Source organism: Gobius niger (genome assembly GCF_951799975.1).
Source record: "Gobius niger genome assembly, chromosome: 5".
NCBI lineage: Eukaryota > Metazoa > Chordata > Actinopteri > Gobiiformes > Gobiidae > Gobius > Gobius niger.
In genome coordinates this window covers 27,458,300-27,476,171 of record NC_136856.1, presented here as the reverse complement: position 1 = coordinate 27,476,171, position 17,872 = coordinate 27,458,300, and the positions used below count along the sequence as shown (strand labels likewise).

General features: G+C 41.1%; 1 protein-coding gene across 9 annotated transcripts in view; it reads left to right on the top strand.

The window, feature by feature from the left end:
* Positions 1-17,872, top strand: part of rapgef2b (Rap guanine nucleotide exchange factor 2b) — a 169,048-nt gene that overhangs the window by 127,542 nt on the left and 23,634 nt on the right. For 8 of the 9 annotated variants that reach the window (XM_079557228.1, XM_079557226.1, XM_079557225.1 and 5 more), the window contains 6 exons: positions 1,278-1,409; positions 8,932-9,109; positions 12,683-12,819; positions 14,209-14,367; positions 17,112-17,264; positions 17,347-17,511. In XM_079557228.1, the coding sequence (XP_079413354.1) occupies positions 1,278-1,409; positions 8,932-9,109; positions 12,683-12,819; positions 14,209-14,367; positions 17,112-17,264; positions 17,347-17,511 (924 nt within the window). The remainder of the gene's footprint in view (positions 1-1,277; positions 1,410-8,931; positions 9,110-12,682; positions 12,820-14,208; positions 14,368-17,111; positions 17,265-17,346; positions 17,512-17,872) is intronic. The other variant, XM_079557229.1, reaches the window with a different exon arrangement.

Sequence of the window (17,872 nt, the reverse complement as noted above, 5' to 3'; positions counted from 1 at the left end):
TGGAGCACTCTCCCCTGCTGAGTATCAAATATATTTTAGTAAATAAAACATTTGGCCATTAAATATTCACGTCCATAGATGCGGTGAACCAGTTTATGGCTTTTGATTAAATTTGCCCGTTAGCCAGTAGCATGCTAAGTTATGTACCAAGCATGCTACTGGCTAACAGTGTTTTATTAGTAGTAAATACTAATGCTAATTATAATCTACAAAAAAACATTGAACTCTTAAGATGGAAACGTGGGTATTGTTTGTGGAAATAGTGAAAGAAGATATAGTATTAGTTCCTGCAGTTGTGTCGGTTCTGTGCGTAGAATGTTCTAGCTAGCTTCTTTTGGGCTCATGGCTCTTTCCTGTCCCCATTTGCAACGCAAATTGAATATAAAATAGCATTTAAAACTAACTTTTTTCAGCAAATTAGTTCAAATTAGGATGCTTTTTTCACTTTCATTACACATCAAATTAGCATTAGCTTTTAGCTTTTTCTACCCCATTTTGGAAACTACCACCATAGAGCATTATTGGATGAATGTAAGATAAGATATGATAATACAAAACAACTCACTCTCAGATTCAAATGTGACTGGTTATAGGCAAAGTCGTCTTGGCAGTAAAAGCTGTAGTTGCAGCACGAGCTGTAGCTGTGTGGTAATTTTAATATGTCCTCTTTTTCATAAAGAATTAAAAAGTGGGTTACTGTTTCTCATTTACATTATGGTTAATTACAGTTTTGCTCAATGTTACTCCATGCAGAGGGCCTCCCCACGGCTGCATGGGTTTTAGGCTACTAATGAGGGGATTTTCCTTGCTGTGTTTTATACAGTATAAAAGCCCAGATAACTATAAATGGCTGACTGAAATGATGTTAGCAAATAGAGCTCGCAGTGTAGGCAGAGGACGTTATTTCATAGTGAATCTCTGTTTGGAGAAGCAAGCACAAACAATGACTAGGGAGGTATTTGAAAAGCTACAGACATTTTCTCTTTTTGCGTAACGTGGCCCGAGAAATCCGGTCACAGTACATATGCCACTTTCGACAATTTACATACCTATCATTATATATTTACGCGGTGAAAACGAGAAAATAAAAACGGGAAGACAAAGAAAATCACACGTAACCAAATCCTGTAAACCTGTCCTTAATCCATGTGGCACAAAGGCATCGGCTCCCCATTTCCTGTCCCGCGAACACCGATCGCTTCGTACCGTTTCGTTTAGCGCGCGCGTCCGTCGCCGCCGATCCACTGACCATGTGCGTGTGTGTTGTGTACGTGCAGCTCCCCGCAGACTTCAGCAGACTGCACCTGGCCGAAGCCTTGCACCCACAGGTGACCCACGTGTCGTCCAGCCACTCAGGATGTAGTATCACCAGCGACTCTGGGAGCAGCAGCCTGTCTGACATTTACCAGGTAAGGACAGCCCCCTGGCCCCCATTGTGCTCCTGATGGGCCGGACCCCCCCCCCCCCCAACCCACCTGCCTGGACTTACCCAACTACCTGTGTGGCTTCCGTAATTATAACAACTTGGCACTACCAGTAATTTTGTGATTAGCATGACTTTGGTCTTGAGGAATGATGATGAAGTGGTCATTTTGTCTGTGTATGTGTGTCTGTGTGTGTGTAAATTATATAGTTTACTGAAATGGATCAGCTTTTGAAATGATTTTAGAATGCTGCGGAATGAAATTGCTGATTGCTTTTTTTTGTGATAAAATATTGATTACATTGTGCCAACAATACATCAAGGCATTCGACGGCTGCACTTTTCAAATACATTTCTCAACTGGTGTGACGGGAGTATGAGATCGGGCGTTGACATGGGAGCATGTGGACCCAGACCGGCGAACATATCGTTATATTGCATTACCAAGTCTCACAACACTATATCGCTCAAGCACAGTAAGTTAACTACATGGACCATGATCCTTTGCAGCCAACCTGAAGGATGAGCCGTACAGAAACCTTACTTTTTCTTTCTTTCTTTCGATAGCACTGAAGGCATATACCGGGACGTTTTTAGTAATAAGGGCGCTTGGATATTGCCACATCCATATCTCTTTGTTCTCGTTTTGTACATATTTTTGTAAATCTTGTTAAAGCAGTACTAAGTAACTCTTCCCCCTAGAGGCCATTAGTGCAACTGCAGGTGTCGTAGCAAGTTACAATTTTTAAATGTATTAATTGTCTTGGAGAGTAAATACTACGCTGACAAGAAAGGTGAAGGGAGAGAGGGTAACTGTGCATCCAATTATACAATGGAAATATTTTTTTTCACTCAAACTTGGCTGTAAATACTGTTTAAAGTGACGTTAGCCTACAGTTAGCTTTGCCCGTTAGCATGTTAGCTTCTTCTTCGTGATTCCATTAGTGTGTATTGCTTTCTCCGGACCGGTGGCAGTGAAGTTGCAAACATGGTTTTCTGGCCAGAGACACCAGGGGGAGATGAAAGACCCTCCAATCATCCCATAAACACTTGTATTACTCCCACAGGGACTACGGGAAGGATTTATTAAGGTAAACACGTTACTTAGTACTGCTTTAAAAAAAGAAAAAAAAAAAGAAAACATTGGAGTCCGTCGGTATATTTTTTTCTACAGAGAATTTCATTTTTAGGGCGTCTGCCTAAACCGTTTGGCAGCAGTCCCTTTGAGACATTTATGGGACAGTGACTGCCCAGCGGGGGTTTGCCGACAGTGGGAGCTCACACACACACATACACGGGCAGGTGGTCCGGGCACACGTCTCCACTCCAGTCTTTCATCAATGTGCTCTGACATATACCCCACACGGAGAGGCCCACAAGCAGTGCTTAGATTTTTTCAGCAATTGCGTGTTTGCTTATGTGAATTATTACCCTGAGGAGACATTTTTGTTTTCATAGTAATTGTATTGCAAGGCTTGTCACTTCTTTTGGGCTGTGGCACTTACAAAATGGACCAAGTTATCTTTTCTTCAGTTACATAGTGGTTCAGTCGCACCCCCCCTCATGTCACACCTGTTGTCCTGCCTAATTTAGACCAAGGCTTGAGAAATATTCTGGCAGTGTTTTACGCAGGATGCCCTTCCTGGTTTAAAGGGTGATGATCAGCGTAGAGACATTTTAACGTCTGTATTTGATCCATCCTTCAGTGAACTTTACTATACCTGCAGGATTTAGCTATTGTGGCTGTTTTAATCAAACTCAAGAACACAAACATATCAAATGAGTCTCCCTTTGTGAAAAACGTACGTTCATATTCAACAATATTTCCAAAATGCAGTTAGGATCACTGCTCTTGGTTTCTTTTCAAACTCCCGATTTCCACCCAGCTTTCTCCCCAGAGGTAAATAAACCTGTATTTAGCTCCGTTCGAGCTCACGCCGGGTCTTGTGACTGCGGTCGTGGCCCTGCACCCTGACGGTAATCCTCTTAAGCACGCGCACTCGCCCGTGGGCTCCTAATGCCGTCACCTGCTGTCTGTGCCGCCGCGTGCCCCGCGCTTTGTCACTCACAGGGAGTTTTAGCTCCGCGGCTGACCTCGCCGTGCCCCGTGTTGATGTACATCGGAATCAGCGTGTTTAAATGCCTCTTGTAAATTGGTGGGACATGTTTTGCAACAGGCTGCGGAGGCCGTACAGTACTGTCCCAGAGGAGAGTGATCCAGGACTTAAAGCCATCTGCTCGGCCTCTGCTGCTGCGGTGATCTCTTGACTTCTCGTACCAAAACGCGCTGTGATTTAGTTTCGCTCAGACAAGTCTATATGGTGTTGGTTTGGTGGTGACTGTACACTTTGTTCTGGCAAAGCAGCTCTCGCCTCACTGCAGTAAAGGGGACATATCATTCATGATGGGCTCTGTCCACAGAATGGTTTTGGCTAACTTAGGTTAAGCAACTACTTCCTACCAACCTTTTAATGTGAATTCAAAGTAAAGCAACATTGGAAAAAATGAAAGAAAACTAAACATCATGCCGAGTGTGTTTCAGATAGTGGAGCTATTGTTAGCTTTGTTAGCACACAATTAACGGTAAAAACAGATACAGTTAAAGTTAATGTTTTTTTAATATGGGATTGTCCAACAGCCACATGTTTTCTGCCACGTACTGTTTAAATACTAATTTATTTCAACAAGACACGGCTAACTTTCCATAGGACATAGGAACAAAACAGAGACAGGAAACACCCCTGTCTCTGCACAGAGCTTATTGTAATTTATAAACCTCCTTTTTGGCACATCAGCTTCAGGTGGCAGCAAATTGAATTACCCATAATCAAGTCAAGATGCAAGCCACTGTCTTTAGCTAATGACATGCTGACAAATCCATGACACCATTATTTGAGTGCAGAACAGGCCCAGTAATGGGTGGTTTATGGATGCAGAGGACACCAATACACTTAAATTCTACTCCAATCCAAAAAGTCACTTTTGCATGATATGTCGCTTTAAGATCTTTAAGGTCCACAATTGTTTCCTGCTCATGACAAATGGCCCGGTATCCGGATGGGTCAAATTAAGAGAATTTTCTTCCATTGGACAAGTTTAAAATGTATCTATATTATGCTGTTTTTTTGTTATTGTTATGATTTATTCACCTATATTATTATTAGTATATTTTGGTAAAACAAGCACAGTACAATACTTAAAATCTTGCTCAGCAATATACACAATATTGATTTTGCCTACACCTGCTCAAAGTCTCCAAGTTTCTGACAAGCCCAGCATGGGGCGGCACATGTGATACATAAACCGCCTCTAAACCTGTTCATTCTTTTCAGGGCCTTTTAAATTTAGATTTGCTGGTCGAGAAGTTTGCACAGCTCAGCTATTTCGTAGTTGTTTCCTAACTTTTAGTTGTAGACCACACAACCACAGCTTTTCAAGGCTATTGATTGGTCAAACTTCTCAAAAATATAATTCACTTGATTAAATTTATAGGATTCAAAGCTTGGGGAGAATTACTCTTTATTTTTTAAGTTGTAGTTTGTATGTTGATGTTGCCAATCTAACTATGTTTTGAAAATATTTTACAAGATCTAGATATTATGCAATATTAATTAAGCATAAAATCAACCCAGCTGTAATACGAAAAGAAAAAGCGTCTACAGCAACCAGTTCTCTAATTATTTTTTTGGCGAAAAAGTCAATCACAATTTAATAAATTTTGGAATTCTCGTTCAAATCCACCCCACACACAAAACACATTTCATTGTCTAGCTGCAAAAAATGTCAAGTGATTTATGATAAAATATGGGTTGCTGGTACACTGCGTTCTCACAAGGCAGAGACGACAGATGTTGGATAAAGAACACACATTGTTAGTTACTTTCATAACATTCTGTGATTTAAGCTCGTTCCCCACTTTCCCCAATCGCACGCCGAATTAAAATGTGCATAATTATACAATCGATTTCCCATTCGTTTTTTATTGTGCTCTGCAGGACACTCCAAACTTGTTTGTTTAAAGCCACAATAGTGCTTACTATAGTGGCTCCCTGCAGGTTTGCGGATGAATAATGTGGCCCTTGCAATTCATTAGGGGCGTCTGCTAACTCTCCATGGGGCTGTTTTGGAAAAAGCCGGCAAGGACGGACCCCACAGGAAGGAAAAAGAAAAATTGTGCCACTTATTTTAAGGGGAGGTTAGGATATTTATGTATGTCTGTTGATGGTTTAAAGGTAATACACATATGGTCCTTTTTTGGGGGCGGGGGGCATTTTTAGCTTTAACAATGGATAGCTTTTGCACCTTAAGATCCCAAGCAATAGTATGTAGTTTCATTCATATATGTTCATTTAAGTTAGTTTTGGTCTCACTCTTCTTCTACTTTTGATGTTCTCTACTATGTACTTCCTGGATTTTGTTGCGTCATAGAGGGAACATGAAATTGTCCTCAACACGTATCCCATAAAGCACTGGTCCTCAACGGGTACGTCTGGAGCCATTTTCAGTGGGTCACGAGCCTTTTCTTGGCACATTTCTTTCAATATTTATCTTCTTTAAATGTACAGACCCATCAGAATCTGTAAAAGTCATTATTGTTTTGGTCATAATTATAGCTTCATACGATTTTTTGATGTTTATTCACCATTCATTTATGGGGGAAATTGTATTCTTTGTTTTTGTCACGACTAGGGCTGTGCAATTAATTTAAATTCGATTATGATTTTGATTATTGCACTAAACAATTATTAAATTAGCATAATCATAATCATGTCGCTGGGATTATTTTCCCTTCGCATTTCATGTGCCATGGCTCAAAAACAAATTGCTGTGTGATGATGTCATCAGGCCGCGCTGCTCAGTTTACTTGCACAGGTGTACGGGCTGGCCAGCAGGGGGCAGGTGTGAGACAGAGACCTCTCCTCAATCAAGGCATTCTTGAAATCATTTTTACTTTTATGACTGTCCAAAAAACAGAAAATATTCAGCATCGTTTTTTGATTAATAATAAAATAAAATAAAGATAGACTTTTTTTTTTTTTAAAGGCAACAAATAATTGTTTGAATAATCGGGATTTCAATTATGGCCAAAATAATCGTGATTATTATTTTTTCAATAATCGAGCAGCTCTAGTCACGACCATCCTAGGATTACGCTGGGACCTGGCAACATCCCAGTTGAGAACCAACCCATAAAGTGTGTTCATCAAGGCGCCATTAACATTTATTTTGTTGAAAGTGAACTTCTGAACGTGTCATTCCCACTACAGCCTGCAGAGCGCACTCAAAGCCAATTCAAAACCCTGACCAGACCTTTCTCTCACTCTTTACAGTTTTCTCTTTACATAGTATAATAATAATCATACTCCAATATTTAAAACAAAAAAGATCAATGCCCAGAAGAATGTTTTCGAAGCCTCAGTTAGGCATAAGCCCGCTTTAACGGTGCATCAGGCAATAAAAGTACTGTAAATCAACACCATCTTTGGCTCAAGCATTTGATCTTCGAGAGTATTACAAGACAGAACGCCCTCTTTGACCTAAGGCTTGATGTGTTCTCTACTCTTGGATGTCCTCTATGACTCCTGGTCGCATCCCTGTCAACATGGCGCAGCGTGTTGTACTTGAATAAATAATGAATCTGGTGCTTCACTACTAGGCCTTTGAAAGCATTGATCCAGGAATAGCGTTGATAAAATATTAACCGAGCCCGACGACGTGGCCATTGACTCATAATGCTTACGGCACATTTCAGAATTTTGATGTATGTGCCATGAAAACAATGCTTTGGTTGGGATACAAAGGGTGTAGAATGTGAAGTACGGCATCAAAATATACATCAAAGCCAATCCCCTTTAGATGACATAGACAGTATTGAATTGAGGCTTTGATTTGACCTTTTGAGTCCCCTGTAGTCTGCGGGAGATGGCCTTTGAATGATAGCGATGAAAGAATGATAGTTTTACAGTGTTAGTTATTATTAGTGTTTACTATCGTTTACTATCGTTTATTGGACATTTTACAAAGCACATATTTCTTATCATTTTGAGAGATTGGATTCACCCAAGAACTTGACAAACTTTTGTAACTCGCTAATATTTTGCATCTTTTCCTATTTTCCCCTTCATCTGACCATGACTTTTTATTCACCGTCACACACTGGCACACATTGGGAACCTCTTTATTCGATCGCGCCCGGCCCCGCCCTGCCCTGCTGTTGTACCACTGCCCTAAGTGGCCACTCGGGTCTGAATCATTGATGAGCCTTTTGCACATGGCCTTCGGAGCAGAAGTGACATAGGGGTTTTTGGTGCTCGACCGGCAACGACGTCGTCTATCCGTCTTCGAGCCCCTTCAGAAATTAAACTTTCATCTTTCCTGGAGGGGTGTCGAAAATGCGTCTGGCGCTAGGATTTTGCGAGCAGTTGGCCAAGGCGGGCTTTCCGTCGTTTTCCGCGAAGACGGTTTCTGAGGTAAGGCGACTGCCGGTGGCTTTGTCGTTCGTCCCGGATTGCGATTTTTCCTGACGAGTGATTGTGATTGGATAGCGGGTAGATTTTGGTTGAGACAATACTTTGCCAACCTTTCTGCGCAATCCCTGCTGTATCCTCTATCAGCTTTCACCACTGTGTTTGATGATCTCAGTGGAAGCCTGCTGAGTAATTGGCCGCCTTCGTTTCTGCTTCTCCTGCATATTTTTGCGCTTTCGAAGAATCGCCTGGAGTTTGCTCTGTGTTTAAAAAAGGGAAAAGTTAATTAGCTTGTTTCAAAGCGGACTATTTGGTGCACAGTATTGACGCCTGTCTTTCTCTCGACGTACCCACGAGCTGTAATCCATTGCATTAAAATGGGTCACATGTAATTCTCTTGACAGCTGATGTTGCTTACCAAACTGTGGAAACAATTGCGATTGGTATTTTACCTTGAATTGTCTCTGAAAGTTTTTTTTTTCCAACCATATTGTCTAAAGATGCCTCTCCAAATATTCCAATTTCATATTTGCTGGATTTTTTGCGTAAACTAAACCACAATAGTTTGTTTGCATGTGACAAAGTAGAGAATATGGACTGGAACTTTTTGGCACTTGTCACTTTTTTTCTGGACTAGTTTTCTCAATCGGAAAGTCACAGTAGTTTTTTCAATTTTGGCGAAGAGTTCGTTTGTACAATTATTTGTTTAAAATTAAGTTTTTGTTGTCTAAAGGATACTTGTGTTGGCTTGCTCTGATTTTCAAATGTAATTGCCTTCTTTTTGACCATTTTCAACCCTTGGCTGAACCACATATTTTCGCTCAATCTAATATAACAGCATTCTCCCTATATTAGCTTGAGTAATAGGAATCATTGTCCAGAAACAACTTGTCTTGGCTTGCTCTAATTTGGAAATCTAATTACAATGTTTTTTTGGCGTTGTGGTCTCTCTTCACTATTTTCTTGGTAAACATCCCCAGCTTGGCCACTTCTCACTTTTAAGTAATTGTCTGATTCGCTCATGTTGTCATGTCTCTTCAGGCCACAGAAAACGAGCCGGGGGACATGGACCTCAGCGGCCTTCCGGAGACGGCGGTGGACTCTGAGGAGGACGACGATGAAGAGGACATCGAGAGAGCCTCGGACCCACTCATGAGCCGCGACATCGTACGGGACTGCCTGGAAAAGGACCCCATGGACAGGACGGACGATGACATAGGTGTGTTCCTTATGCAGTTCCTTCAGTGTTTTCCTACAGCGGTAAAAGTCTAAATGTTTTTCTGGATCACGTTTTATGTTGAAATCCTCGTTAGGGTCCAAGTCACGATCAATCCCCCACTGCTTGAGTACAAGTTCATGTTTGAATCGCAAAGGAATTGGACTAGGTCTTGTCAACTTTAAGTCTTAAATTTGCAAGTCAAATAAGAAGTTCTGAATGTGTGTGTCCAATTCCAAGTCATTGAAATTAGAGTAGTGTCACTATCATCTAAAACCAAGTCCGAGTTACAAATGCAGCCCATTTAAGAAGAGGTTTACTTACTATCTCCCAAGCAATATCCACCAACCATCCGATGACTCCTGAACTTCTAACAATCATTCAAAAGCTTGAGCATAAAAGTGCCAGTGACTTAAAAGCTGAACCTGGTGTTAAAGTCATGAGTCCCAGATATGATGTGGACATCGAGTCTCAAATCCAAGTCCGAAATTTAAGTTCTGCATCTCTCTATTATCTTCATCCACTTAGTCTTATCTTACTAGAGGTGAAGTATTGAAGATAAGGGTTCAGTTGCATTAATTATGTTTTGTTTCAAGATATACTGTATGTGTTTTTTCTTCAATCAGAGACGCTCATTATGTTTCAATATGTCACTGCAATTCCATTTCACTTTTGAGTAATACCTCGACTCGCCCAAAGCCTGTAGTATCCTATCCTTTTAAATCTATGACTCAACCGCACTGATATCCACATTGTTAAAAAAAAAAAAAAAAGAGATCGCTCCAACAGATCCAGGGCTTAGCTACAGCTGTGGAGTGAGCCAGTGAATGTAGAGTAGGTGGCAGTATCTCGTCTCCCCTCCCCCCCCCCCCCCCCCCCCCCCCCCCAACAGTACGCACTTTCCCTTCTCCCCACTGTACACCCCCCCCCCCCCCCCCCCCCCCCCGGCCCCTCCCTTTCCCTCCCCCCTTCCCGCCAGGCTTTTCTAGGTCACTCCGCCAACATCCTCACCTCTCCCGGCGCATTAAACTTTCAGCGCACACATCCGCATCCATCCTAGCGCACCACGCTGTTGCCATGCCAAGCACAGGTCATCGGGTACACCGCCTTGTGCCAATTGCCTCGGCGGGTCGCTTTGAAATGTAAATAAAAGGAATATTTTCATTAGCTTCCCCTCATTTTTATATATAGTCTATGTCACTGGTATAGCAAAGGGACACACCCATACAATGTGGAGCTGTGTGATGCATAGTGCGCAGACAAAGGGATTCAAAATGCAGTGAAAACGGCTGCTCTTGTTGTACTCCCTTATAAAAGAAGTATTAATATAAGCTTCCCAAAAAAGGTTTAATGCAGAAACCGTCATCAGCCACTGCAAATTCCAAATAGATACACGAGTTTTGGTAATGATTGATATTAGCTTGGGCAGTAAACATTAGCACCTAGCGCAACATTTTGCTGTTTTGTTTATGCCACATCGTGAATGTCATTGACTTGCTTTGCTAGCCTGTTTGCAGTGGAAAGAGTGTCAATTGTAGCATTTTGTCAAAAAGCATTTAGCCAGACTCGAGCTAAAGCCTGCATGGTAACTGTTAGTGGGTCAGTGTGTATACAACATTAGCAATTAGCAACATTAGCTTCATGTGATCATAATACAGTAAAGATGACAGATGCGTTATTCTTTCCTCAGACGCTAACGTTAGCCTTTAGCAAATAGTAAATAGCACATACTGTAAAAACGCTAACTTTTTGTTGTGTTTGGGCAGAGAGCATTAGCAGCTAGCTAAAAAGACAGTAGCTTTGTTTACAAGCGTCCAGCAACACGTAAAAAAAAAGCTCTTTGTGAAGGTCATTGGGTTCATTAGCTTGTGTGCTGTCAGTGAGTGGCTACATACGTAAAGCTGATACTGCTGGTGGCTTTTACAGGTAGCAACAATAGCTCATCAAAGCAATGCTAGATAAAGGCTACTTGAAGCGTTGATATTACCCTAGGGAAGTATATAATAATAAATAATAGTTCAGAAATGTTCCCTTGTGTCAAAAGCAAACAAATAAATAAATTGGTCTTTACAAAGTGATTATTCGATTGACTTTTCTGCAGTGATTGACACACCCATTTTACAGTATGCCACTGTTGCTCCCAGAGAGAACAGGGATTGAGATACAGTGGAGATGACTGCTATAGTATTCTCTTTGCTGCTCGGGAGAATAAATTATGACACATTTTAAATAAAACAAAGCCGTCTTGTCAGAAACCGTGTCATTTTAATACAGGCTTCCCAAAGGCACTGTTTTATTCGCAGTCTCGCCCGCATAAAAAGCAGCCTCTTTAGAAAGTCTTGACAGCCTGTTTTGACACTACATGGAGTATATTTTGATAATGCATTTGGGTGTTTATGTCTTTGGAATTTTAAAATATGCAACTGTACAAGAAATCTCCCCGGTTGTTGTAAACAGTGCAGCTGGAGAAAGGGGGAAAGAGACCATCTGACAACAATAGGAACTGCCACAGTTTTCTATTGCAGTTTTTACCCACCAGAAATGTGCTCACTTTGAACTATATTTACTGTGGGTTCCCCTCTATTTATTATGTAGTGATGTTCTATATCCTATATCCTGTATCTTTTATGTATCCGGGACAATTAGCAGAATGAATGAACAATGACTGCAGCAATGGAATGGGTCTTTAGTATTTTGTTTTTTGTCTTTTTCATTATTCTTCTAAACTTCGAATTTCCTTGTTTTTTTGTGGTGTAGTTGGTGGTTTTTTTTGTACATTTTTTAATGAAAACTCAATCTTTATATCTTGATTAATTTAGAAAATGAAAATAAACCTAAATATTCTCTAAACCCGCTGTATCTGTCTTGTAAAAAGCTGTCTGATAGGATTGAAATGAAAAGTTACAACCCAAGTATGTCATTTATCACAGAGCACTGACGACAAGGAGATCCTGCATCTTCGCAACTTCTTTGAGTGAATTTCAAATTGTTCCTCGAGTTCTCAGTGTGGGTCTTTTCCCGCCACTGAGAACGTGATTAGGGTCTACTCTAGGTCAATCTCAGTCTCAGCACGAGTTTCCATCTTATATAGCGGTGAGAGGAAATAAACAGTTGTTCTTTTGCTTTAAAGTGGATATTAAGGGTTGTAATGCTTTTGAAAATATGACTTATTTAGAAGGTTTACAACAGTTGCATAATTATCATTTTATTTCAGTGAAGCAGCAATTTTAATGAAGATATGCCAGGCAGAGAAGTTAATTTTGTTTGAATTTGTAAGTTACTGACAGGAAGTGACATAGATAGAGGTAAAGCTCCACAGCAGTTTGACTCATTTCCCATTGACTTTACATGGTTGACACGGCAACAGTTTAAAATTGTTTGCCTTCGTCTATGTCACTTCCTGTCGGTGCCCAATAAGGAAGTGAAACTATAAACATCACAAAAATGGCCAAACTAAAGAACAACCTGGCTACAAGCTTTAGCAAAATCTGAAATAGAAATCGTGTTAACTATGTTTTATCAAAAATTGAGTCTAATGTGCCGTGTGCACACAATTGAATCTTTGCTCTTTTCCAGAGCAACTCCTGGAGTTCATGCACCAGCTGCCGGCCTTCGCCAACATGACCATGTCTGTGAGGAGGGAGCTGTGTGCAGTCATGGTGTTTGCGGTGGTGGAGCGCGCCGGTACCATCGTCCTCAACGACGGGGAAGAGGTAAACATTACTCAGCATTTATTAATTATTTACTCGGCTTTATCTATACAGGGTGAACCTAATGATACATAGACTTCTCCAGGAGTGCCCTGTTAGACACAAAGATTCACAATTCATGACTTTAGACTTAAAAAGTGCATTCCGAAAGTACAGCATTCTGAAATTAATCCAATGAATTTGTGTTTTTTATTCATCAAAAATCTAAAATGGACAGTGATTGCAATTATTGGCAATCTTTCACTTTTTTACAAGCACGTGCTATGATTTTTTCCACTCTACCACGTCTTATCATGATGGTGGCTTTATGAACAGGCAACACTGTTTCTTTTACTCTTTCATTCAAGTCGCAATCTGTAAGACTTGTAAAAAAAAATAGTTCAAAATCCATTCTTTGCCCATGTATTGCACGTATAAACATCCCTAAAATGCGTCTCTCACTCCTGCATGTCTGACCTTTGCCCACACCAGCGCGTCTTTCATCTTCCACTCCATGTTTTTTTCTGCTCTATTAAACGTCAATGGACGACATCTCTTATCGCCGGACTCTTCAGAGGTCCCTCAGGCGACCGTAGCGGGGCCCCATTTATTTCTCTTTCTCCCCCTCGTCAAGACACGACGGGGCTTTTCAATGAAGACAATTTACTTCCCTTTTCTCCCCGCCACACTCTCCCACAATACAGACCAGACCGTTCCTCGAGGGCTCAGTCACTTTCATAAATGTCCAATTGCGGAGCGTTTAAGGTTCACCGAGCATATTGCGGCTGTCTCGAGGCAAAATAACGTGATGCGTCAACTCCTAGAAGGCTGCCTTTCTGTCTACAATAAAGGCTAGATATTGATTATGAATTTGTGTCGCGTGGCGTGCTATTCATTTAGATTTGGAGACTGGTTTGATCAAACTAAACACGGCCATCTGTTGCCTGCCTTTTCCCATTCTAGTCGGTGCATATGCTTATCGTAGTAAACATCAAACTCATTAAGCAAAGACCAGCTGTTGTCAATATTATGATCGGAAGTGTACTGTCGCTCACTTCATCTTCTTTTGTTCATTGAAAGTGTAGTTGCAGCAGTGGCAAAGTGATGAAAAAGAAGTATTACATTAAAATAGGAACTTTACTTATTTAAAAAAAACAAAATTCAAAGCTTGGTTTGCACACAATTCCTTAAACTCCCTCTTTTTGTCCGAGCACACTGTGTCTTTTTTGATCTCATCTGTCATTTTATTGCACTAGAATTAATTTTAAGACTATTGGGATTATCTTTGACAGAATCTTCACATGCAGTTGTAAAATGTAATCTAGCTAAACTCTCAATACATTTACTTACTTTGCAGCTAGATTTAACGGTATTTCATCCTGTAAATCCGTAATTTCCGCGTCTTCTCCGCAGTTGGACTCGTGGTCCGTGATCCTGAACGGCTCGGTGGAGGTGACGTACCCCGACAGCCGGGCTGAAGTGCTGTGTATGGGCAACAGTTTTGGGGTGTCGCCCACGATGGACAAGGAGTTCATGAAGGGCGTCATGAAGACCAAGGTCGACGACTGCCAGGTAAATAACCGCATCCTGTAAAGCAGGGGTAGGCAAGTTTGTGTCGTGGAGGGGCGATTTTCATTATTGCCAAAACATCCAAGGGCCGAACCTCAACATTGTAGCCTAAAGTAAAGAACTATTTTCTGCAAATGCCAATGTTTTATATCAGTGGTTCCCAAGTGGCAGGGCTTTGGGACCCACCATTACCCTTGGATGACGAGCCGAGGACCCAAATAAAACTGTAATTTGTCATATATTGTATAAAATATTGAATTTTTCATGCAAGTTTTTGTTGAACAAGCAGTAGATTTCCCTTTAAAACTCAACCCAATAACAATTATTTTAACACAGTATTTCCATGCAGTTTCAGATGGATAATATTGAATAAAAGTTCCCTATAGACTCGCGACCCACTAAAAATGGTTCCGTGATTTGGCCAAAATCCAATAGAATGTCTATGTGAAACTGACCAAATACTTTTTTTCCCCACTGTATATGACCAAGTGGGATGGTCTGACAGGACATTTTTAAAACACCGACACTATATCTCGCAGTTTAAGAGTACTTTAACAGGTATTTGATCTCTTATTTGCATATTAATATTCCTCAAATCATCTTGGGGGGGCAGAGGTTCTGTGCTGGAGGGCCGGATTAGGCCCCCGGACCTGACGTTGCCTACCCCTGCTGTGTAAAGTTGGAGATGGTGTATATTGACTAACAGTGGTTCTCAAGCTAAAGTTGGGGTGTGAACACTCACACACTGTAGACCTAGTTTAGGCATGTAGCCCAGTTTGAGAATTTATTTAGTGTTGGAGAATCACTGGTCTAACTAAATATCAAGTACATCGGGCGGTTTGTTATTATTAGCAAACTGCAACATTTTGCATGTTTTCAACAATTTCAACAAACAAGACACATAAAAAAGGTTTAGGAAAAAAGTTTTTTGTACCTTCCGGGACTTTTTTGATCAATTCTGATTAATTACCTGCATAAGGTTTATTGCGGCAAGACATTGCTTTGGAACAAACAGCACGACATAAAGCCAAAAACAATTCTATTGTCAAACTTGTTTATTCACACAGTGAAGCGACATAAACTTATTAAAAACTTCAAAAAATTAAAATGTAAAAAACTAAAATGAAGCATCTAAAATATGCCTCTATAAAATAAATACAACCCCTAAATAAATTAAGCTTAAATGCGATTAATTGCGCCACGTACCCTACAATGCATCATAGAGGCTGTGAGAGAGCTCACTTATTTTGCGAAAGAGAACAAATTAGAAATGGAAAATACCACTAAAAAAATACCTCATGATTCCCCCGTGAGGTCCCGTCACTGTACCTAATGTTCTGAACGGAAATGGCCTAGAATCTCCTGCTTATGTGCAGAACAAGATCTTCTTCTTTGGGGCCTGTCATGTGCTTAATGCAAATAAATCGTAGCACAATGAACGCAAAGAAGTTGCTCTTTTAGTACAGAAATCTCCAAAGCTCAGCTGCTGGGAGTACTGCAAACTGGCACTTTTGTTGAAAATCTTAATTAGTGAAAGGCCCTTTTCATTATTCATCTCTGGGGAGAGTCGTTCCGCTGTTTTGACTGAAGGCCTTTCTAGTCACGCCGCACCATTAATTTTCAGCTTTCAGCGCGGTTGTTATGAGTCCCGACCAGCTGAATTGCAAGAAATGTTATCGTGTAATGCAGAAAGCTGAACAATTCACGGGACATCAAAATATTATTCTCTGGTCAGTCTTGATTTTTGACTGAAAAGGCTGTGGAAGGTTTTGCACTGGGGCGCAGGATTAGTTTTTACAGAATCTCATCATGATGAACTGACAAACTGAAAAAATACTTCACTGTATTGAAGCTGTGAGGTTTTTCTGTGCTTATTTGGATGAAACAAAACTAGCATAAAGTTAAACATCTTTCCTGAACTAAGGTGAAAGACGCCATTGTTGCCAGCTGGAAGGATTTAACGCCATAAGATTAATTTGACAAATCCCTGGACTCGTTGGGCTTTCTTTCATAAATGGTGTCATTCCCATTGAACTGCATTGGCCCTGTTCTCCAAATGACGTTTTTACAACAGATTATTGCTGCATTCATGTGAACTGGGGTGCACTTTTCCTGAGATGTGTCATCATAGTCCCCAGTTGGTTTGTGTTTGTTAGAGAAATAACAATGGTGTTCGAGAGGATAGATGAATGACAGGCAGCTGTCTGGATGTCGTATGCAGGAGAAGTTTATTTACCATCGGTGCGGGACCCGGAGACATGAACTCGAGACATTGCGCTAGTCCTACCATTCAAGTCTGTCTATGCTTCCACAGAAGAGGGATAAATACCCTCTCAGAGCGTCACACTGATACGCAAGCATTCAGTGGCAGAGAGTGGGCGCCTGAGCACCACAGTCAAGGCTATGACAGAGATAGTACGACTGTACAGCCTGACCCAGTATGATAAATAGCAATTTAATGTTATCCTCTAACAGTGTTCTTTTCATGTCAGAAAGTGGGGATTTTGACATCAGCAAAAGAGAACGGTCTTTTATCACTGATTAGCACTAGCACAGCTAACCATTTGAATTTGGCGTTAGCATCTCTAAAGCTAAACTTTGGTTTGTTCATTTTGTAAAATATCAGATACATTTTCTTTTTGCTATCATTAATATTGGGCATTTCACTCGCAATTTTGAGGATGACGACAGCTCACACCAAACTCAAAAAAGTAGCAGATGACTGTAAACTTATCTGTTTTGCGCAGTTCGTGTGCATAGCTCAACAAGACTACTGCTGCATTCTCAACCAAGTGGAGAAGAACATGCAGAAGGTGGAGGAGGAAGGAGAGATCGTGATGGTCAAGGAGCACCGTGAGCTGGACAGGACGGGGACGCGGAAAGGACACATCGTCATCAAGGTACGGAGTGAAAGATCTTGGATGAGGAATGAAAAGGGCGTTTCAAACAACTAACAAAAATGAACTCCTCCTTCTGTTTTAGGGCACGGCGGAGCGCCTGACCATGCACCTGGTGGAGGAGCACTCTGTGGTGGACCCCACGTACATCGAGGACTTCCTGCTGACCTACAGGACCTTCCTCTCCAGCCCCATGGTCGTGGGCAAGAAGCTGCTGGAGTGGTTCCACGACCCCAGTCTCAGGGACAAGGTACAGAGATAGACGATACATGCAGTAAAGACCCGAAGAGGACACAGTTTGATATTGTGTCGTAGAGATGTCACAATGGCAGATCTTAAAGGGATATTTCATGATTTTTGACATGGGGCCTCATTTCCTAGTTATCCAGAGTGTTGTTGATTTCTAGAGATATATATTTTTTATTCATGAAGTCATTTTTATTTGAAGAGTTTCATGGCGCTAGGCTAGTGCTAGGCTAGCGCATGTCTATGGTAAGAGGTAACCTGCATTAAAAAACAGTCTGACCCACTCCACAGTGCACCTGAGGCAAATCCCTTATAACGCCAGACTAACCATATAAATGTCTGTGTCTGTAATGTTCATATCGACT